The sequence below is a fragment of the Pezoporus occidentalis genome, unplaced genomic scaffold (genome assembly GCF_034315485.1).
Source record: "Pezoporus occidentalis ecotype Australia unplaced genomic scaffold, CSIRO_AGI_Poc_V1 ctg181, whole genome shotgun sequence".
Taxonomy (NCBI): domain Eukaryota; kingdom Metazoa; phylum Chordata; class Aves; order Psittaciformes; family Psittacidae; genus Pezoporus; species Pezoporus occidentalis.
Genome location: NW_026913652.1, coordinates 727,218 through 749,643, shown reverse-complemented (window position 1 = coordinate 749,643; position 22,426 = coordinate 727,218). Strand labels below are relative to the sequence as shown.

Below are 22,426 nucleotides of genomic sequence, written 5' to 3'. Positions count from 1 at the left end.
GTCAGTTTTAATGTACTATTTCATCTTGTTGGAGTAAAAAGACTTCTGATCCCAGAACACACACAAAACATGTTGATGTGAATCATTACTAATACTTTGTTTAGTCTCATTTGAAATGACAAATGTCATTATGCCTTGCCGTAGTATATTTGAGAACTTTCTAGTGATTTAATTTTAATGAAGATACCTGAAAGAATATAAACCAAAGCTAATTGACCAATCATAATAAGTATGCTTGCTGAAAGGCAGAATTCTTAAACAATCAGTCATAATACTCCTTTTATTCTGTTTATTCAATTTCATAATTATTAACACAAATTGTTAACAGTTAAGGTGAAAGTTGATGTTATAAACAAAATGTGTTTTTTTAACTTGTTTTAGGTGCATTGACATACAGCAGAGTAATGAAGTTGAAAGAACACAAGCACTTCGATTAGTCAGAAAGGTAAAACCTAATATATGGTCTTATCAGCTATGCCTGTCAGTCATACTGACTCCTGGTTTTCTTCATCAGCAGTTTTTTTTACACAGTCTCTAATACCATACTTTGATTTGAGAAGAAATTATAGCTGATATTTCAAAAGAGAGAAGGAAGGATAGCACTGACACTTGCTTTGAATTTAATCTCTCACCACTGAGGATCTTGAGTGGGCTAGAAGAATCCTGCTAATTTCCCTTTGATAGACATCAAACTGGACAAGATTTGGGAAAAACTTCTCAAATAATGAATGCAAGGGTATAAGAACCATATATTAAGTTTCATCTAATGACTTATATTTGTTGTAAAGTGTGTTTTAAGGATCTGTGAATCAAGGATGGGAGATTTTCTGCCATTTGAGAAATGAGACAAATTGCTAATGCTGGAATAATCAGTTGAAGGAATGTTTCTAGCCTTATTGCTTTAGCCATACAGGTTCACGCTATTTGTACTTCTTAGATACACAATGTGACGTAGGTAGTCTGGTTGCTGCATGGTGTACCCACGGATTTGAGATGTTTGAAGCTGGTAGCTACATTTGCAAGTTCATTTTAGAGAAATTGGCATATACAGCTATGTAAGGTATTCTGCCTTTGTATTGGACTTACTTATTGTTTATTGTGCTTATATTCTTCTACTGAGCATCTTAGCAAAAACAACCTCAAGTAAAGTTATAAGTAGTTGGAAGAGTGGTTCCCCAGGAGCATTGTGTGTTTAATCTGTTTTGTGAGTATATATATATTTTTTTAGCAATATATATATTTAAGTTCTAAATATGGAAGTGTGATGTGCAATTTCTTCTTGTATAATAAGCTCACTTGGCTTCTGTCTTGTAAAAGAGATAATACATTTGATTGACTGTTGCACCAAAAAGTTTTAAAGCTGCAGCACCACCCCGCGCGTCCCCCAAACTCAAATAAACAAAAAACATTACCATAAAGGAATGGATCCTTGTGGAAGTCACAATTTATAAAAGTTCTTTGCTAATCTGCTTTAAAAAGAGAGCTTCAGTGTGAAGCCAGAATAACTTAAATGGGAAGAGGAATGGAAACAGATTCATAATTGGTTTTATTTGGGTCAGAGCAATGTTCTTATGCTTCCTGGACTTTTTTTGACTTTTCTTAGTCTTGCTTGAAATATACGAGATGCAGCAAGAGAGGTAACTCCATTAGTTTGATTTGAAGAAATGATCCTGAAAGATAAGCATTTAAAAAATCGTAGAGCTGACCACCAGTTCTGCTTTTTCCTCCATCGTTGTAGAAGGATGCTGTGCATTGGGTGCATGTTCTTTGATGCTGAGAACTATGTTGATGAAAGATGTTTCCCAACACCTTTTGCTACTTAGAGCATTCTTTTTTTTCTTAAAAGACATTGTCAGACAACAAAAAGCCAACCCACCTGCCTGACAGTAAAATTAACAACTTTCACATGTCATATCTGAGTTAAGCATGCGTTGGCATAGGGCAGTCAGTACTTGAGAAAGCTCACTCTCACAGGGAATACTGTGGCACACATCCCAAATGGCACATTCCATATTTTCACACTTTCTTTTTGTTACTGTCTCTTGCCCTTTTCCCATCTCTCCATCACCCGCAGTATCTTGGACTCGGTGTCTTGATGTCAGGATTTCTAAAAGCTTATATAAAGGTCTGGAAGAGGACAGCACATGGCAGATAGAACAGAGTTAATTCATTTGTGCAGCAGATGATTTACTGTGAGCCGTGGAAGAGCTGCACTGGGTTCCACCAGCATCACAGAACTATTTTCAGTTTCAAATTCTCGATGCAATTCTTTAACCTTATCTTTGATAGAAAAAATGCTTACATTAGGATAGATATAAAACTTCAGAATTAAAATATTCTCACACTTTTCATAGAGTAGAAAAAATACAAAACATCCTGTTTAATGAATTTATAAAATGTATGTAATAAATTTCTTTTAAAAATATATGCAGGAAGAGAAAGATAATTTTTTTAAATCTAATCTGATTTTTTTTTTTAAGTTTTTGAGTGCTCACTATCTCTTGACTGTAGTCACATCTGTATTTCCTAGTAGGAGCTTTACAGTTGAGTGGTGTCTTCAGCCATGAAAAGAAGGGCATAAAGTTGCTTCAGAAATTATTTCTCCATCTAATAGAAGTCAGTAAGACCATTTTTTAAAAATAATTTAATAGGCAGAAGGATTTTTTTATTTTCAAAGCAGAAGTCAGGGTTAGGTACAGTATGAGCCACCTTCTTTCTTCCTCTTCTTTAGAGGAATCTTTATAAACACGAAAGAGATAGTCTTTTTTACTTATTTCATCATAGCTGCTTGTAAGTAGCCTTGCATCACCTGTCCTTGGTCTTTAGAACTTCGTTTCAATACTTAGAGCTGAACGAAAGCAAATGTGAAAGCTTATATTTATTCTACTAACATAGAAGTAGATTGGTATGCTCATTCTACTGCTAATTCTTTTTACTTCATGGCATTGTAAAAGTGAAAGACTGTGTGGGTGGGGAAAAGTTTGTTTTTTCTTTAGAGTCCTATCTTAAAGTTTCCTGTTTTGTGGGTGACAGTATTATATACAACAAGAAGTTTCTCAAAAACACATTTTAAAAATGAACTTGTTAAAGTGTTACAGTGTATTTGTCAAAATGGTTGATCTCTTCTTATTTTGACGTACTTTGCAAAGAAGGCAAAACAATTAATCCCTTTTATCTGAACAGATATCTATGAGACACTGAAGGGAGCTGTAAAGTGAATATAGGGCAAAACAATTTTGGAAAAATAAGATAAGCTTGCTTTTGTTGGCAGTGAAAGGGATATTAAACAAAACCTTTGGAAACTAGCTTTAAGTATTTAGATGTTTGGATTTTTTTTTATTTTTTTCTTTTACCTTTTTTTTTTTTGCATCTCACTTTCATTTATTAGTAGAAAAAAAAGGAAGTTACATGGTTTAGTGGGCTGTAACACATGACGTTGTTCCCTTTTTAGGCAGTCAGATAACCTACTTCCTCCTTTGTAGTACATCTTGCTGGTGATGTTCATGTTCGAGAGTAAAAAGGTTATGTATATTTAATTTTCACAAACTGTGAAAAAATGTAGTTACTCAGACTTTGCAGTCAAAGCCTCATTTGAGGGAGGACAAGGAGTTGGTGGCATTGGTTGGTTGTTCTGGTGCAGGGCTTTTTTGCCTTTAATGTGTTCACAGAGGTTTGCTCCTGAATCTGGTGTAAATTCTGATCATCCTAAACTAGCAGCTGAGGATTTCCATAATGCAGGGCTTCAGCAGTGTAAAGGAGCAATACATTGTTCTATTTTGTATCAAATTTATTGCCTTTTTTTTTTTTAATTGAAGGATTGGTTTCTGTAATTGGACACGGGTCTTTTTTTCATCTTTGCTTTCAGTTTAATGTGTTTGAAATGTGTGCAGCGATCTAAGGATCTCTATGAAACAGCAGATTTTAGTCTTGGCTAATGAAACAGTTGGATAGGTATTGAAGAATCTGCTGTGGTATGAATTAGTCTAGGAGAGTTTGTAATCTACTGTGTCATTGTATAGTATTCATTGTCAATAAATTATTGGAAAAAATATAAAAAAAGGTATCCATAGTTCTCACTGCAGCAGACATATTTTTAACCATTTCCTATTATGAAAATATAATACAAAAATAAAAAAGTGAAGCAGGAAGAGAATGGTAAAGTAAATTGACAAAGAATTTCAAGAGCAAAAGAAATAGTTCTGAGGATTAGCCAGGTATAACCAAGTAATAAATGGAGTAGTCTGTCTGGTTGTATCTAGGAAACAGATTGCTGGTGAATCTCTGAGTACATTTAGAGAAATCCTGTGAAGAAACCAGAGGGCTTTTTCTTTCATTTTTGGCAGATGATCACTGTGAATGCATCATTGTTCCCCAGTTCTATTACTAATTCTTTGATAGCAGTTGGAAATGATGGTCTTCAAGAAAGAGACAGAATGGTTCGAGCATGTATAGCCATTATCTGTGAACTAGGTAAGATAACTGAAAGCTAATTAAGAAAAATTTTTATATGGTTGTCATCAGTTTTTAAGAGATTCTTTTCGGTGGGTTTGTGTTGAATAGATGATATTCAAACAATTGAGGGCATAATCATATGTTAAATACTCTTAATGTCAGTTTCATGGATTTTAGTCATTAGTTTGATATAAACTGAAACCACTTTAACTTAAAATCAAAATCTTCTAAGTAGCTGAATATTTCAGGTGCTGTTCTTTCCGTTGAGACTTGCCAATTTTTAGTTTACATTAAAAACATTTCCCTGCTGCAGCTGATGTTTCTAAATCTAATGGACTGAAAGTAGGGAGAATTCCATCCATGAAACGCTGACAAATGTACAGGATTTTGGAGAACTACAAAACATCTTCCTTTAATTTTTTTTTACAGTGAGTACTGGCTTTTCGAAGTCAATGTATGTGTCCACCATGTAAAGGCTATCTGGATGGTGGCTTATCCCAGCTCCTTATACTTGTCTGTTGGTGCCGATTATCAAAGTTGTTTCAAAATAAATCGGTATGAAATAATTTCAGCAGTTTTTTGAAGACAAACTTCTGTTTTAAAGAAATAAATAATCTGTTACTCTTTGGGATTAGTATAAAATACTTATATTAGAATATAAAAAATACTATAGTAATATATACCTTTCACAATCTCAGTTCATTGCTAAAGTCAGTCAGTTCCATTAAAAGCTTTACATGTGCCTCAGCTGTGTTCAGGAAGAAAAATCTAAATGTACTAAACAGACAAGTTTGTCGTATTTAAGCCATGAAATGTGTTTTTTCCTACCACTGGTCAAAGTGATGTGTTTTTCTTTATTTAGCACTTCAGAATCCAGAGGTGGTCGCTCTTCGGGGTGGTTTAAGTACCATCTTGAAAAATGTGATTGATTGTCAGCTGAGCAGAATAAATGAGGCTCTCATAACTACAGTTTTGCACCTCATTAATCATCCAAAGACCCGACAGTATGTGCGAGCAGATGTAGAATTAGAGGTGGGTTCAGTTTTACTTATTTAGTGACAGAAATTAAACATTGTATTACTAATGAAAATGTTTAAGATTTAATCTCAGATTTCACCTTCTGTGTTAGTGCAAAATCTTTAAAATACAGTATTTTAGGCTAAGACCATAGTGATTTATAAAGCAGGAATAGCATGACAGATTGGAGTGAGACTGAGGAATGGGCAAGACCCGTTTGACTGTATCCTCGTGTGAAAGTAATGTATGTCTTTTTTTTTGTCTTTTTTTTGTCTTTTTTTTTTCTGTTTAGCGAATTTTAGCTCCTTACACGGATTTTCACTACAGGCATAATCCAGATACAGCAGAAGGACAAGTCAAGTAAGTGCTAGTGCTGCTACTTGTGCTATCAGTTGCGTTCACGGTGCTGGAATTGAACTGTTTTCCTTTCCAAAGTGAAAATAAAAGCATTGACCTAATACTAAACTAACATTTAAAAGGGCTTGCATGGCCCAGAGAGGAGAAGGTCCTGGGACATGCTTCCTCAAATAGCAGCCTTTCTGGTACCTAAGAAGATGCTGTAGCCTGGGCCCTTCATGGTGGTGAATGGTGGGAGGACAGGAAGCAGCAGGGCGAAGTTGAAATAAGAGAGGTTCCAACTTGACATAAGGAGCAAGAAGGGGGGTGTGTGGAATTTTCTGTGGGGCTAGTTAAGTGTTAGAATAGGCTGTGCAGCGAGGTCCTGTAGCCTTGATGCTTTAGAGTTACTAAAACCCAAGTCTGGAGTGTAGCCTGGTCTGGTGTCGTGGTTTAAGCCCAGACAGCAACACAGAACCTTAAAGCTTCTTGCTCACTCCCCCACTTCTTCACCCGCCTCACTCCTGGAGGGATGGGGAGGAGGATTGAAAGAATGTAAACCCTATGGGTTTAGATAAGAACATTCCAGTAACTAAGGTACAGTACAAAACCAGAATTACTACCATCAATAGTAATAATAAGGGAAATAATAAGGGGAGAAAATATAGAACTAAAAGAGGAAAAGAGATCAATAAACCCAAGTGCTGCACCAGTTGCTCACCACCCACCAACCAATACCCAGCCCGACCAAAGGAGCAATCTGGGCCTTCTGGGTAACTCCCCTCAGTTCATATACTGAGCATGAAATGCTGAAACCAGGACATCTGGTCTGATTGCTGTTAAGTTCTTTGTCCAGCTTTTTGTATTAGAGACCTCCTGAGATTGCTTTCAACTTGAATTATTCATTTTTTTTTAATTACCAAATGTCATTAGATGCTTAGGTCCGGATAACCAAGTAAGATCCAGATCTTTAGATCCGTGATGTAGACTTGCTGTCAGGGGAGGTGCAGAGTGATACATCTGACCACATACGGGTGTTTACTTTGTGATGTTATCCTCCTACCATGGAAACTTCCCTGAAAAAGGGGAAGTAACAGAAATTCTAATCTTTCTCTGTGTGTGTGTTTGTGTACACATTGCATAAATGCATATACGCACATATATGCATATGTAAACAATCTCTTTCACTCTGGATTTTGTAACCCATCTAAGATCTGTTAATTACTTTTTACTTCCTACATTAGTAACACTGGTTGGTTTTTAGTAATTAACTGTACTGTGACATTTGCTGTTTTAATGACAGAGAGGACAGAGAAGCACGTTTCCTAGCTAGTAAAATGGGAATAGTGGCAGCATTTCGATCATGGGCAGGTAAGATTTTTTGTTTGTTTGAAGCTGGATGATTGGAAGGGGAATTTTATTTTCTAGTATACAAGAGTGTTTTGAGAGACAGTCTAATTTGATATGTCTAATTTCTATGAATAACTTGCTACAGTGCTACTGATGTGGTTTGGTATTGTGAAGTTTGAGGACACGTACATAGTTTACGTTGACAAGACACAACTTCCCCACCTCCCATATAGAATGCCTTATAAGTTATATCTTGAATGTAGTTCTTGACATCTGCTGAGTGAGAGGATGTTGAAAGTAAGATCATACGGTAAGAATTTGCCCTTGAGATCATTCTGCAAGTGTAAATAAGAAATCTTTTTCTGTGTGAGGAGATACTACCAGTTCCATTACTGCGTGCTTCTACGCAGTGCTGAAGGAAAATTACAGATGGACATAGTTTGGGATTTTTTGTGTAGAAGACACTTCTAAACTGAAAAAGCATTTTCTTTTTTTTTTTTTTCCTCCTAAATCCTCTCTTTGCAATATTACAATACCTAACATGAAGATACTGCCTTAGGGACTGCTCACTCTTTTAGACAAGGCGGTGTCTTGGAACTAAACTTTATTGGTTTATATGATAATTTACCAAAACTTTGAGTAGGATTTTTACAGGCTATGCTTCCTAATGATTCAAACTGTATAGAGAGCCTTCTTCATTGTAAGACTATTTGCTATGCCTTAATGTTCTGAAAATGATCACTAAGCTGCTTTTAATATCCAGGTATCCTTTAAAAATTTTCTACATGTGTTCTCACTTGTTTGAGGAGGAAGCTTCAGAAGTTTGTGACAACTTTAAAATTTTAGGAAGCAGTTTCTGATAGTAAGGAAGATGCAGCGACTCTCCTCAGAGACTTAGAACTAATTATATATGCCTGAAACTTCAAGTGGCTGAAGAAACAATTTTCTTGGGGTACATTAGTTGCCTTATTACTTATGTTGGAGCCTAATATCTTAAATATTTTTAATACAAAGATGTCCTTATGCTGTTAGTCTTTCCAAAGGACATGTAGCTGAACCAGACTGCAGGGCTTTGATTCTCATTTTGGCTTTTTGGGTGGTTTTTTGCCTGTCTATACTATCTGCTTGTGTTACACTGTTTGGCTCTCCTGATTTCCCAGGCTGGATTATTCTTCAGAGCTGATGGTTCTTATGTCCTTTATCCTCATAGGCAGTCATGTCCTTAGAGATAAAATGGGCGTGCAACAATGACTGCATGCACGCAAACCTATTTCTGCATTGCATTTGGGATGTGGCCACTACATCCTCTCGGAAAAGACCTTTGAGGTGCATTTTGGAGCACACTTAAATGCTCTTATTATGTACATGGCCGTATGTACATGTCTTAAGTTTTTGTGACATGAAGTTTTGAAATTCAGGACTTTAGTAAAGTTCATATAAAACACTTCATTAAAGTTATATTAATGAAAATAAATAGGTAGATGATATTTTTCATTTTTTAGTAATATTTAACAAATAATGATTTGAGGTTTGTGATCTGTAAGACAAAGTGAATTATTTTTGTTCATTTAAAGTTGCATTTTGGAGAAGCTTTTTTATTTTCTGAATAGCATCTCTCTGTACATTTTAATTCTGTGAAGTATGAAGAGAAGTGGCCAAGGAAATGAGCAGGATTACTGTCGTTGCAGCCACATTTTTGATGAAGAGACATATATAAGTTGAGGCTAAAGATCAGTGTAAACCGTAGGTGTAACATTTAGAAACAGTTTGAAGGTTTTCTCTATTAATATTGAAATATTAAAATGAGCAAAGATACAGTATAAAAGGACCAAATTATAAGAGAGGCTTTGAGCGTTTATGCGAAGTTAAATCTCCCATGCTAAAACTGGAGATGAGCATTAGTCATTTAGGAAAAGATGTTTTAGAACTGTGCACAGAGAATGGTATTCGAAGGATGTTTAAACTTGCTGCTTAGAATTCATGTAGGTTAAAAGGAACTGAATAATATGGTAGGCTAAGATACAGCTTTTGATGGAGAAACTTCTCACAGTTCTGCCAAGATGATTCAAATCTTCCATGTTTAAGATTCATTCTTTATCAACAATTTCATCTTTTCTTTCTGCCATTTATTTAATGAATGCTGCTTTTGCAGATAAATTAAAAATACTGTGCACAGCAGAAAGGGTAAAATATCTATAGTTTTTAATGAAGAAACAATTCTTTTTAATTGAAGTTTTCTTAAGTAGTATTTGTTGGAAAGGAGATGGCATGATAAAGGTGAAAATATTTGTGATTGGAGAGTTCTATTATCTGTGCTTGTACCCCAAGTGGAAGTAAAATTCAGTGTGTTTAATGGATTTGGTTTGTGGTTTTGTTGTTCTGGGGTTTGGTTTTTTTGTTTGCGGTTTTTTGGTGTAGGAATATTATTAAGTATTTAATGTTTTCTAGGTATTATCAGTCTGTGCAAACCTGGAAATTCAGGGATTCAGTCTCTTATTGGGGTACTCTGTATACCAAATATGGAAATACGGGTAGGTGATAAACATTTAGTACTGATGTAGGTGTAATATTGGGTGTTCTACTTTAAATATTCTTAAAAATTTAACAATTTAGTGGTTTAGACACAGACTCCACTGAGACCACTATCCTCGTGTTTATTTGATCCCTGACTTTATAATTCCATTATAAAAATCCTATGAGAAGCACACCCTGTATATCTGAGAGCAGGGAATGGAGGAGAGAAAAATACATAATTTTAAGTCTGGTCCCAAGTCAAAGTGTTTCCACAGTAGCTGCAGTTACAAGTTTAAAGCATAATAATCAGAGTTGAATCCAAGATAAATAAAAATGTTTCTTCTAAATTACAAACCAAGAATTTGATGGTTGCAGCAGTAACTATTCTAAAAAGTCTGTAATCCAAGTAGCTTCAATGTCTGTAGATTTCAGTGTGATAATAAGGAACAATTCTAAAGTAAACAAGCCTCTTCCCTTATTCTTCAGATTATTTCAGTTTATCAATATAATCATGTTACCAAAAAAAAAATAATCCTGAAACAGGTTATACCAGTTTTAGCACACTCTAGAAACATCAACGTGAATATTAATAGTGAACAAAAGGACAGCTTTTGTAAATCTATTACATTCTGGGTTTGTTTGTTTTTTTTGGTAGCGAGGTCTGCTTGAAGTTCTCTATGATATATTTCGCCTTCCTCTCCCTGTTAATGCAGAAGAATTTATTGAGGCCCTTCTCAGTGTAGGTGAGTATTTAGAAACAGTTCACGAAGAATTCTGTCTACTAAGCCCTTCTACAGATTTGAGCCCTTCACAGTCTCCTCTGTACTGTAAATTATGTCACTATTACCTGTTTCATCAACTAATTCATTGGGTGCTTTGAAGTACTATTTAAAATTCTTTATCAGCTGTTAAGTGGTGTAAGTTTGATAAAGATCACCAGTGGTGCATAATGGAGCATTTACGCAAACGACTGTGTAAACACATTACTACAAATTGGACTTACTTGAGCTGTTAAAAGAGTTAGCAAATGTTACAAAAAAGTTACTGAGCAGTCTTTTCTATATATTGTGTATGTACTAGCTATTTCCACTGCACTTAAGCAGACTTTTCCTGAGGCAAGTGTATGCTTTTCCACGTCTTTATATTGAGCAGAGTTAGTCTTTTATCTTTAAAATTACTCCATTCTAAACCCAAGAGCATCCTCTGCTTTCTTTCACAGTGCAAAAGTATGAGCCCAAAAGGAGCAAGTTTCAGGCTGTAGCTTTCCAGCAATTCTCCAAACTAGTTGATTATAAAAGTTTAATCCTTATTCCACATTTATAAGTAAATATATTGGTCTATGTTGCAGACTTGCTACTTTGCATTATATGGATGTACATTTTCAATTTTTTGGTGTAGCAGTGTTTTGTGTTAAACAAGTTTAATGTATTTATGACTTGGAAATGTCATTATTGTGATTGACGCTTGTATACAGTCTTTGTTGTAGCTTTGAAGTTAGCTTTACTTTGTTCAGGAGTATATTAGACAACTTCCTAGAGATCCCTTCTGACAAAATTTTCTATAATTTGGAACCTCAATTTTTTTATTTTTAATTTTTATTTTTTGCAGGAACTGTTATTTGTGTATTGATAAAATAACACTATGAAATCCTGTGTTATAATTACAATTGTCCATATTGTCGTAGATCCAAGCCGGTTTCAGGACTGTTGGAGACTTTCTGACGGCTTTGTAGCTGCTGAAGCTAAAACTGTATTACCCCATCGAGCCAGGTCAAGGTGAGCGTTTAATGAGCTTACTGTAAACCCTTGTTTCTGTTTTGTGGTGGTGGTAACAAAATTTTTTTTTTTTTTCTTGCAGACACAATAAGAAACTAAGTTTCTAAACTGTTTCCGTACTTTTTTTCTCCTTAGGCCTGATCTAATGGATAATTATTTGGCTTTAGTGCTTTCAGCTTTTATTACCAATGGACTTCTAGAGGTAACTGATGACTTTTGAATAGATGCTTCCTGCTTTTCACCTATAAATATTTAAATAAAGTGTTGTACATTAAGTGTTGTAATAATTCTTTAACTTTTTGAAGGGTCTGGTTGAAGTGATCACAAGTAGTGATGACCATGTGTCCGTTAGAGCAACTATCCTTTTAGGAGAACTTTTGCACATGGTAAGTAAAATTTGTGCTGAGAATAACTAGAGCAGTAGCTAGTTGCAAATAGCGTATTTCCACCTATAGCTTTTGAATTTGTGTTATGAATGTAGAACATCTATTTTTCATCAGAATAATGGATTAATCTGTACTACATCTTTTGGCACTTCATACTTTCCAACCACTCTTCCTGGTTTTGATGTATTGAAAGTGCTACAGGCTCTGCTCCAAGAATAATCCTCAGCTCCCAAACTCTCACCAATATACTTCCTTGCCTCATTAGCCAGTTGTATTTTAAGGTGGAGTCCTGCAAACTCACCCATCAGTTACTGTGTCTGGGAAGAGGACTTTCTGATTTTTGCTTTTCCTCAGAATGATGGCAAATGAAAAGTTTTCTTTACATTCAGCTTGGTGTGTCCAGGACACTTGATATTACTCATTCAGGCAACCACAATTTGGCAGAGTGCTCTGTTAGCACTGCTGTGGGTAACCCATGCTGTAGAGAAGCCAAGCAGACCTTACTTTGCTCTCCTTCCCTCAACCTAATGTACCTTTTACAGTAGCTTACTCTCTTAATCTAAACTGTTCTAGTATAGAGATGATTTTCATATATGCTCCAGTGCTATCTGTCAGCTTCACAAGGAGCTGTTAGTCATATTCTTGCAAAATAGTTCTTTTATTTCATCCTCTCTTGATGGTGAGAATCGCATATGTAGCAGAGCACTTCTTGATGATTTTTCTTGCAGTTATTTGAAAAACAGAAAGAGTTGAAAAACCCCTACTTTTTAAGAGATGGTAAGATTGCAAAATACAACTTTTGCAAAAATTTGAATGTAAGTTACCAGATGTAGTCTGCAAATCTAGACTATCAACTCATTTCAGTGGTGGTTAATGGTCCAAAAAAAGGTTATTACCACAGTGATTTACAACATCTCAGCTCAGCAGCATGGGTCACGACAGATCTGTTCTTTAGCCTCTTCAGTAATTTTTCTTTATACAATTGGTGAAAATTTCTTGAGTATGTAGTCAGCCATGTAGTTTAAAAAGAGGAATTTGTAGTAACTGTATGCCATATTTCTGTTACTGACATTTGAGTATGCTGCAAAGCACAGGTATTTTTTGGCTTTCTGAAGAGGCAGTTCATTAGTCAGAGAGAGCTGTTCATCAAAATACTGAACAAATGCGTGTGCTTCTATTTAGTGTAGGAGACTGAAGTAATTTCTTATTTTCATTATTTTGTTTCCAAAAATATTTGCCTGTTTTCCAAAACAAAGGCAATTAAATGTCTAGTAACTCAGGATGTTAATTTAGTTAATGAGTTGGGGGTTTTTGTTGTTTTTTTTTGTGCAGAAAGTTTTTAATGGAAATCATCAGTTTAAATTGTGTTTCTGGTTTTAGGTATCTTTGTACTTTAATACACATGACATCAGGATATGTGATGCTTTGCATGTTTTTGCATGTTAACACTTAAATAAATTAGAAGGCTCTGAAATCCAAAATTGTTTTAAGCCATTAGTGAAAGTATTGTGAAAAGTGGTAGATTCTTCAAATGTTGATCCTAAACAGATGGCTTGAAAATGTTGCAATCAGTTACTCTAACTGGTCTTCTGTTGTTTTTAGGCAAACACAATTCTTCCTCATTCTCACAGCCATCACCTGCACTGCTTACCAACACTAATGAACATGGCAGCATCTTTTGACATCATGAAAGAGAAAAGACTGTAAGAATTCTAAGTTTCACTTAAATAAAAATATTTACATCTTCTTTTCCTTCTACAGATGAGTGAAAACCTACAAGTTTTCTGGTAGCTGAAACCTTTACTATCTTTATTTAAAAGCAAACAAATGCATGTGTATATAATTGCTGCCGAATGTACTTGCATTTTTTGTAAAGATAGTTTAAATTAAATGGTTATTTTTTGAGGGGAGGGTTTCTAACATTATAGGAAATATCTTTGCTAATTACTTATGCCATTCCAGGTCTCCCTTATCACATCACTGTGGTGATAACTGTATCATAATTTTCTATTTTATTGTTCATTGTATTGTCAGCAATAAACTACAAACACTTGCTGAAATACTACTGTGAAATAAATGCTGTTTGTAGAGTGATTCAAAGAAACTTGGTGCTTTTCTGCTTTTTAGTTTTGAAAGTTTCTTATAGGTCAGTAGAAGATTTTGGTAGGTGATAACACAGTTATTTTTCAAAAAAGGCATAGCTGAAACTCCACAGGAGATTTCGCTTGAGCAAAGTTGTGGGATCAGAGGAAGGATGAAGAGCAGATGGGACACATTTCTGGATTATCTGCCTTTTTTTTTTTTTTTTTTTTTTTTGACATTTGTAAACATACCTGATAGAGTATACCTGATAGACTTCCTGGACTTCCTGGTTTTGTTGGAAGAAAGTGATTTTGTAGAAGTAAAATTTTTTGGGTTGGGGGGGGGGGCAACACCTTGGTTTTGGTCAATAATACTGTGTTGTTTCATACTGTGGAAATTTGTAAACCCTGTTATGGGTTAAGTTTGAATAATTTGGATAAGTGACCAAATACAAAGGTATTTTTACTTGAAAATAATAGAAATAATAATAATATGAACTCTCCTATGAGAATTTTTGTTTACAAGGAAGAAAGGTAGACTACCTCCTCATTTTAGGCTTACTCATTTTATTTTGCTCAGTTGTTTTCTGCTACCACTAGTTTGTAATTACTGTTTCTGTCCTTGTCAACTCTTATTTCTGTTACTACTTATCTTTTCCTGGAAAACTTCTTACATGAGGTTGCTGAACTGTTTAGATATAAAGAACGGAAATACTGCTTACACTCTTGCCACCCTCCAAGGAAAAAAAGGAAAAAAAAAAACACAAGTGGGGTAGGCAAAACTCATAAACAACAGAATTTACAAGAATTACATTGTTAGTTGAAGTTGAAGCTAGCTCACTCAACTCTTAACTTTACTGCAGACTGTTGTTCTGCTGTGCATCTCACAATACTTTAAGCTTTACGATACCTTCTGTGAAGTGTGATAGATTCCTCAGTACTAGAAATTCTGAAAGATAATTTTCTGTATCATTTCAGTACAAGACTGATGCCTAGCGATGTATGAAAGCTTGTATTATGAAAATTACGTTGTTCTTATTTGCTTCAAATTGTTGGTTGGTTCTTTCATGAGCTATGTTTATTTATTCAAGGTACAGCAGTGGTGTGCTGTTGGATAACAGTTGCCAAATACTGATCATAGGGTATTTTTCCTATTAGACGAGCAAGTGCCGCACTCAACTGCTTGAAACGTTTTCATGAGATGAAGAAAAGAGGACCTAAACCTTACAGCCTCCATTTAGATCACATTATTCAGAAAGCCATCTCAACACACCAAAAAAGGGATCAGTACCGTGTGCAGAAAGACATCTTTATTCTAAAGGTAATACCAATACCAATTTTTTCCAAACTGAATTTTACTTCGTATTTTGGACACTTAGATCCTGCCCCCCCCCAAGCTTCACTCTGGTTTAATTCAGAGTCATTTGCATGATTTCTTTGTAGCATTTTCTTTATTTAATTTGTCGTGTTACGTACTTGCGGATACTATGTTGTATTTCTAGAAATTGAGGAGTGAAATTAAGCCGAGGTTTGATGCCTTTTGGGATGAATTGTGATCTCTTGCTATTAAATTATAGCCATGCAGTTTACTTTCAAATGTAAACTACTGTGGAGCATACCCCTTTTAATGATTGTTGCATGATTGGTAAGTATATCATGTGACAACATTGAAAAAAATGATGCAGGGAAACTTGCTGGAGTTTTTTCATGTCTGTATTCCAGGATACAGAAGAAGCGCTTGTAATGAATCTTCGAGACAGCCAAGTTCTCAATCATAAAGAGAATCTTGACTGGAACTGGAATTTAATAGGGACCATACTGAAGGTAAGCTTAAAAAGGGTGTGATATTAGTTGTATGAAATTGATTGAAAGAAATCTGCATTTCACCTATGAGCTTTGACTTTCTAACATTAATTCCATATGCAGTCTCCTAAGTTTTGAACTAATACAAATATTCTCATATAATAGAGTTTATTATAAAATTAGCTTGTTTCTACAAAATAAGTATCTCAGGGCATTATCTTGAATAATGCACAGCTTTTAAACAAAATACTTTCTGAATGAGTACTCAGTGCAGTTTTCAAATCAAAATAGCTCCTGTCATTCTGTGGATCAAAGCCGTACTTCTGTTGTTACCTCAAGTAACATTTTATTGTCTTCTTTATTGTTACAGATATGGTCAAAGGACAGTCAAGGGTTAATGGTGACAATCATAATATTTTATTAAAACAATAAAAGAAACTATTTCTGTTAATTATTTATCATTCCTTTTTTTCCCCAACCCTTGAGACTTGAGAGAGCAAGAGTCTGTCTTGTATAAAGACCTGAATATGTATAGTAAAGAAGCTTTGTTCCACCAAATTTCACTTTTCAGAGGCTTTTAACCACAGTTTACTGGATTACTACATGTGTGATGATTAATCAGATCTTTTTTTTTTTTTTCTTTTTAACTTTTGATTCAGTATTAAAGGTATCAAGAAACTTTTTCAGAATCTTGATCCTAATTAATCAGAGTAGTACTTGGACTATGGAAGCTTTATGTAGTTGACCACTAAGGTGTTAGGATTTTTTTACCTGAAATTTAAGTCAAGCTGTCAGTTTCCATGCTATCTCAGACCGCTCCAGTAGTAGATTTTCTAGTGTCCTGTCAAGCTGTTGCTAATGTCTCAAAATCAGGAGCTTCTGTCAAAAATTTATGTGTCTCCTGGTTTAATTCTTACCACTTCTGTTTCTGTTAAAATGCATACCAGCATAAACTAAGATAATGTTATCAGAGTGGTCCATATTTAGTCTTCAAATGAGAAGGATCCAGATTCCAGTGTTTGGACTTGGCTGTCTCATGTGGATCTTCTTGTCTCTGTCACAGACTGTGGACAGCTGTGGAGCATCAGCTTTCTAACAACCCCACTACTTGCATCTCCTGTGGTCCTTTACTGCTTATTTTACTTGCTCAGCTTGCTGTCTAAGCTGCTAAAAGAGCAGCAAAAGTGGCAGTGGTCAGTATGGAGGAATTGTAACTTTGTCATTGACAGTAGAGCTTCATACTTTATGTGGCACTGTTACTAGTGTAATCAGTTCTACGAATCATTAAGTAATGCGTTTTATGTCTTTAATGAAGTGTATGACTTAGGCAGGAAAGAAGATGTTTTGTGCAGGTTTTCTCCATCTGTTCTATGAAGATACTTACTGGTAGCAACAAAAATAGATCTGAAACCACAGAGACAGCAGATGCCTGTAAAACCAGAGGAAAATATAATAGAAAGAATAGGTCCAGGAAAGAGTATTATGGCTTCATGTGATCCTTCTTAAAACATTCATGAACTATCAGCAGAAGAGTTTAAATACCATTTTAATAAGCAGTATTTAAGTGAACTGTTACAGAATAGTGATTATTTTAAATAATAGTGAAACTACTACAAAAACTATTTCTCTATTATGCAGATCAGTTTTTTTGTATTTGCAGAGAAGAAACTGAAAAAACCTGTTCATTTTTCATTAGCTGTTCATAGTTTCCTGGTTTCATTAGAATTGGAGCCATATACACATTGCATGTGATTGTCATTCCCTGTCCTTCTCTAGAAAAAAAAACCATAGTTCTTGGGGCAAGAAATGTGGGTTTGCAAATAAAATAAGGGGATTGTATAGGTAACATTAGGTGCAAGAAAGCTTACACTTCTATTTATTAGTAAATATAACTTTAACAGTAATGAGAAAATTTGAGTGACTAATCAAGGACTAATGTACAAGTTTCATATAATGCTTTATTTGCTATTTTTCTAGTGGCCAAATGTAAATCTAAGGAACTATAAAGATGAACAGTTACACAGGTATGTAAAAATTAGCCTTCCTTTGCAGAGAGAAATTTGGAAAAACTGGGTTTTAATATTGCAGTAAACTATTCTTGCATATCACATTTCTAAAACGTAATCTCTAGATAAGACGCAAACTAGAAAATTAGCATAGTAAGGTTGCAGTATTTGCTTTAAATAGGACTTTAAGCTTCAGTAGTTTCTTCTCTATGCACAGATACTTTATATGTTTATTCTCTTAACAAGAATCATACCAGCTTTGCAAACACCTGTTTTCATTTTAAACCCTGAAGTATTACCTCTTTGATATTTAATACATTACTGTTTAATGTCAACACGTGACAAATTTTGACACAATAGGTCTACAGTTGTACATTCATATAGTTCAGCTTTCGCCAAAAACTAAAGGAAGTTATTTCTAGTTGCTCTTAATGGCAAGGAAAGCATCTGTGATTTGGAGAAAATAAAGTACAGCTCTGGTTCCTTTCATATCTGTTGGCATTTAGGCATTTTTATTAATTTTGTGCATGTATGGTAATAGTGTTACTATAATTAGTGCTTGAATGTACCTTTTAACATGAATTTCAGAAATTTATTTGATGAAATTACTTTGGAGAGTAATTCTGTTCTGTAAGCATGGAAAGCTATTTCTGCTACTTTTGTGAAATTCCAGATATTTTTGGTAGAGATGCGTTCATTTTATAGCAATATAGTTAATGCAGTGTGTGTCTACAGATGTACATGCATATATATACATTTGAGTATGCGCGTATAGGCACAAATACAAATGTGTTAGTTAATATGTATAACATATTTATTGCTAGTAGTCCAGAATAAAATAGACTTCATTTGACAAAATTTGAAGAAGCCCTCAAATTGCCTTTGTGATTCGTCCTGTGTTTGGAGTTGGGATAGTGGCTTACTCTCACTTTTTTACAGAAGTCTCAGTGCTCTATTTAAGTTTTCTTAATGTTCAACATACCCACCTTCAGACAGAACATTCTGTGTTATTTTTAAGCACAAGTGTGTGTTTATTTTTTGACAAAGAATTGGCATGGGGAAGCTCTCTGCTGAAGATTTATTTCTGCAATGCAAAACTCAAGTTACATATACCACGATCTCAGAAAGTCTGAGTGAGTCTGCATTTGCAATTACTGTGTTATTTTACAGAAATGCTAAAGTGAGCTGAATGAAAATACTCTTGCAGAACAAATATGGCCTTTTCATGGCAGAACACAAAAATGTATTTTTCACAGTAGCATTAACTAAAGTAGGTGAAGAAAATTCATTTCACAAATTCTTGTTTTGCGCTTTTTAAGTGAAGATAGTATAATCTTTGAAACTCACCACAGGCTGAACTGCAGCAAAGTAAATTACAAGCATGGGAAGAAGGAAGCTGTGGGTTCTAAGAACACAGAGATTTTGTGGTGAGGCACTGGAATAGGTTACCCAGGGAGGTTGTGAGTGCTCCATCCCTGGCAGTGTTCCAGACCAGGTTGGACAGAGCTTGGGTGATACGGTTTAGCGTGAGGTGTCCCTGCCCATGGCAGGGGGGTTGGAACTAGATGATCTTAGGGTCCTTTCCAACCCTAACTATTCTATGATTCTATGATTTTAAATCATGGCATGGAAAACACTTCATAATGTGTAGTACAGTTGCATCTCTGAAGCTGTGTCTGGATAGTCTCATTACTGCTACCTGCTACTCTTTTTAATAACATTTGAAAATTTATTTCCAATAAACTAATTTAGTGATAATGTAACTTTTCTACCGTCATAATTTTGTACTGGGAGCCTATCCTTGTCATACTGCAAAACAGCTAATTTTTTTTACTTTCTGTAGGTTTGTAAGGAGATTGCTATATTTTTACAAGCCTAGCAGTAAATTGTATGCCAACCTGGATCTGGAGTATGCCAAGGCTAAGCAGCTCACTGTGGTGGGTTGTCAGTTTACTGAATTTCTTCTTGAATCAGAAGAGGTAAGAAATTTTCAGCTCTTTAGAATGAGTAGTGCTGCTTTATGCCACTTTTTAGTAAAGACTCCTTTAGACTTTGGATGTTAAAAATAAAATGGACAATGTAATTAAGTGTAACTGAAGATCCATCCCTGGTGGTCGGTGTTCAAGTCCAGGTTGGACAGAGCCTTGGGTGGCATGGTTTAGTGCAAGGTGTCCCTGCCTATGGCAGGAGGGTTAGAACTAGATGATCTTAAGGCCTTTTCCAACCCTAACTCTTCTATGATTCTATGATTCTTAAATTATCCATATGAGGCACTGAGGAAGATGATTGTGTATAAGTAGAAGTTTTATTAAATACAGCTATATTAAATGCAACTTAGGCTTTGGAGTTCTTTCAGTTTTTACTACATATATCCTTCCTTTCTCTACCTCCTTTCTTCTTGTGTGCTAAAAAATTTTTATGCCTCAGGTCACAGCAATATGTCATTGAACAGTCATTTCCCTGGAAAGAATAGAATTGGTCCTGAAATGTCTCCAAGCTTAAGCCCTTTTATTTGCCTTGAACCTTTTTCTTTAGTCTGAATTGTGTTTTCCAGTCAGCCTTTCTCTTTTGTATCTATTGTGTTTGTGTGTTTTAAGAAAATGAAAATAATCGATTTCAGTAACGAGACACTGAGTTCTAGTAAATAGCTTTTTCTTTGTTTTATTAGGATGGACAAGGTTACCTGGAGGACTTGGTTAAAGATATTGTACATTGGCTTAACTCTTCATCTGGAATGAAACCTGAGCGTAGTCTTCAGAATAACGGGTTACTGAATACCCTTAGCCAGCACTACTTCCTGTTTTTTGGTACTCTTTCTTGTCATCCTCATGGAGTGAAAATGCTTGAAAAATGCAATGTATTTCAGTGGTGAGTGTTTTTATTCTGTTTAAACTGTGCTTGTGGGTATAATGAAAATTATAACCTGCATGAGCACCATCATCTGTAAAGCTGAAAAATAAAGATCCCCAGCTGGGGGGGAGGGATTCATTTGTTTGGGGTATTTTTGTGCTTTTGTTTGTTTGTTGGGGTGTTAGGGGTTTTGTTTTTGTGTGGATTTTATTTTGGGAGGAAGGGGAGAGTGTTTGCTCGTTTGTTTGGGTTTTGTTAAGGAGGAGTCTTTTAGGCTGCCGTTACTGACAGATTTTGTGAATCTGTCACAAAATTCCACATCTATCTGACAGAAATCAGTATCAAGAAGGATGATACTGTACTGAAAAGATGGGGGGAGGAGGGGAAACAAAACCAAACAAACCAGAAAAACCCACACACCACTAAAAACTGGCAGGTATCATACTCTTTGTGAAATGCCATGATGCATGTTTTACCTCAAATTCAGACTAATATCTTTGAGTGAAGCTGTGAAGTTAAAATTTTGTTCAGGTCCAAATAAACTATGTACTCTGTGTAAGAAAACCTAGTTTACAGTAAAATGTAGACAGTTAATAGCACTAACCTTTTGACAAGCTAGAACAGTTGAGAATGTTTTACAATGAGGAATTGTTCACAGACCTTCATGAATACTATTTTTCGTGCTCAGAGTCACTAATTAAAGAATGCTGACAAAATTATTACTGAGCAGTTATAAAAAAATGTTCATTTGGGGGTTTTCCCATTTGCAGTTCAGTGCATTATCTGGTCCCCATTTGACTCTCACAGATGTAACAGGTTAGAGTTAACTTAATTTCACTGAGAACTTACTTTGTATTATGCATAGAAATTAAAGTTTAATTCAAAGTACTTAAGTTCAAATTCATGATTGAAATAAATCAGTTTGAGTGGGTTCAAATACTAATTTATTTTTTTTTTCTCTCTCTCCATTTCCGCCTCCTCTCCCCCCAGTCTTCTTAATCTTTGTTCTTTGAAGAACCAGGATCACTTGTTAAAACTGACTGTTTCCAGTTTGGATTACAGCAGAGATGGGTTAGCAAGAGTCATCCTTTCTAAAATCCTGACAGCAGCTACTGATGTGAGTCTGATTCTACTTATGTGCCAGCGTTATTTGCCACTAGATGTGTATTCCGTTATTCAAGGTGTATGACTTTATTTTAAAGCTGTTATATATCAAGAAAAAAATGTATTTTTTTGTGTTCAGAGAAATGAAACTCCTGCTCATGCAGCTTTTCAGTTTGCTGTGAACTTCACACCATACATTGTATTTGTGCTTAAGGAATTCAGCCATTCAAACAGGGACTCAGAGCCCATTGTATGTATAAAGCTGGGATTATTTTTTCACCTTAGCTCATTGTTTCAAATATATTTGCAGTAAATTTTACTTGCCATTTTATTGTCACATCAGAGTCATGAGTTTCTCTTTTCTTCCTCCAAACAGAAAATAATAATTATTTTAATTCTGTGCTAGCTATTTTGATTAATTCCTGTTCAGGAATTATGTTAAAAGGAGTGAATATTGTGATCTTTTGTTCTCTGTATCATACTTGTATAGTTGCAGCAGTAACAAAGATTCATTCTAGACAGATGTTAACACTTAAACTATGTAACACTGAATTCTGCTTTTATATTACTGTGTTATTCTGCAGGCTTAACTTACCAAGTGATCATTTCAGCATAATAGCTGTTGTTCTTTTAATAATTAACGCTGCTAGTTGTCTATTCCAAGTACAAGGTGTACCACTAACGGAATGCAAGCCATTTCAACATGGTTGTGCAGCCTAGGTCAGAGTTGCAAATGACTGTTCCACGGTCTT

At 35.1% G+C, this 22,426-nt stretch overlaps 1 protein-coding gene across 2 annotated transcripts in view; it reads left to right on the top strand.

The window, feature by feature from the left end:
* Positions 1–22,426, top strand: part of RICTOR (RPTOR independent companion of MTOR complex 2) — a 78,901-nt gene that overhangs the window by 34,565 nt on the left and 21,910 nt on the right. Inside the window, exons 6-22 of one of the 2 annotated variants that reach the window (XM_062615419.1) lie at positions 382–445; positions 4,344–4,470; positions 5,315–5,484; positions 5,762–5,829; positions 7,109–7,176; positions 9,604–9,686; positions 10,325–10,412; positions 11,354–11,444; positions 11,580–11,646; positions 11,750–11,830; positions 13,433–13,533; positions 15,070–15,232; positions 15,634–15,735; positions 17,692–17,738; positions 19,564–19,699; positions 20,389–20,588; positions 21,561–21,687. In XM_062615419.1, coding sequence (XP_062471403.1) covers positions 382–445; positions 4,344–4,470; positions 5,315–5,484; positions 5,762–5,829; positions 7,109–7,176; positions 9,604–9,686; positions 10,325–10,412; positions 11,354–11,444; positions 11,580–11,646; positions 11,750–11,830; positions 13,433–13,533; positions 15,070–15,232; positions 15,634–15,735; positions 17,692–17,738; positions 19,564–19,699; positions 20,389–20,588; positions 21,561–21,687 — 1,783 coding nt within the window. Of the gene's footprint in view, positions 1–381; positions 446–4,343; positions 4,471–5,314; positions 5,485–5,761; positions 5,830–7,108; positions 7,177–9,603; positions 9,687–10,324; positions 10,413–11,353; positions 11,445–11,579; positions 11,647–11,749; positions 11,831–13,432; positions 13,534–15,069; positions 15,233–15,633; positions 15,736–17,691; positions 17,739–19,563; positions 19,700–20,388; positions 20,589–21,560; positions 21,688–22,426 lie in introns of those variants that run through there. The other variant, XM_062615420.1, reaches the window with a different exon arrangement.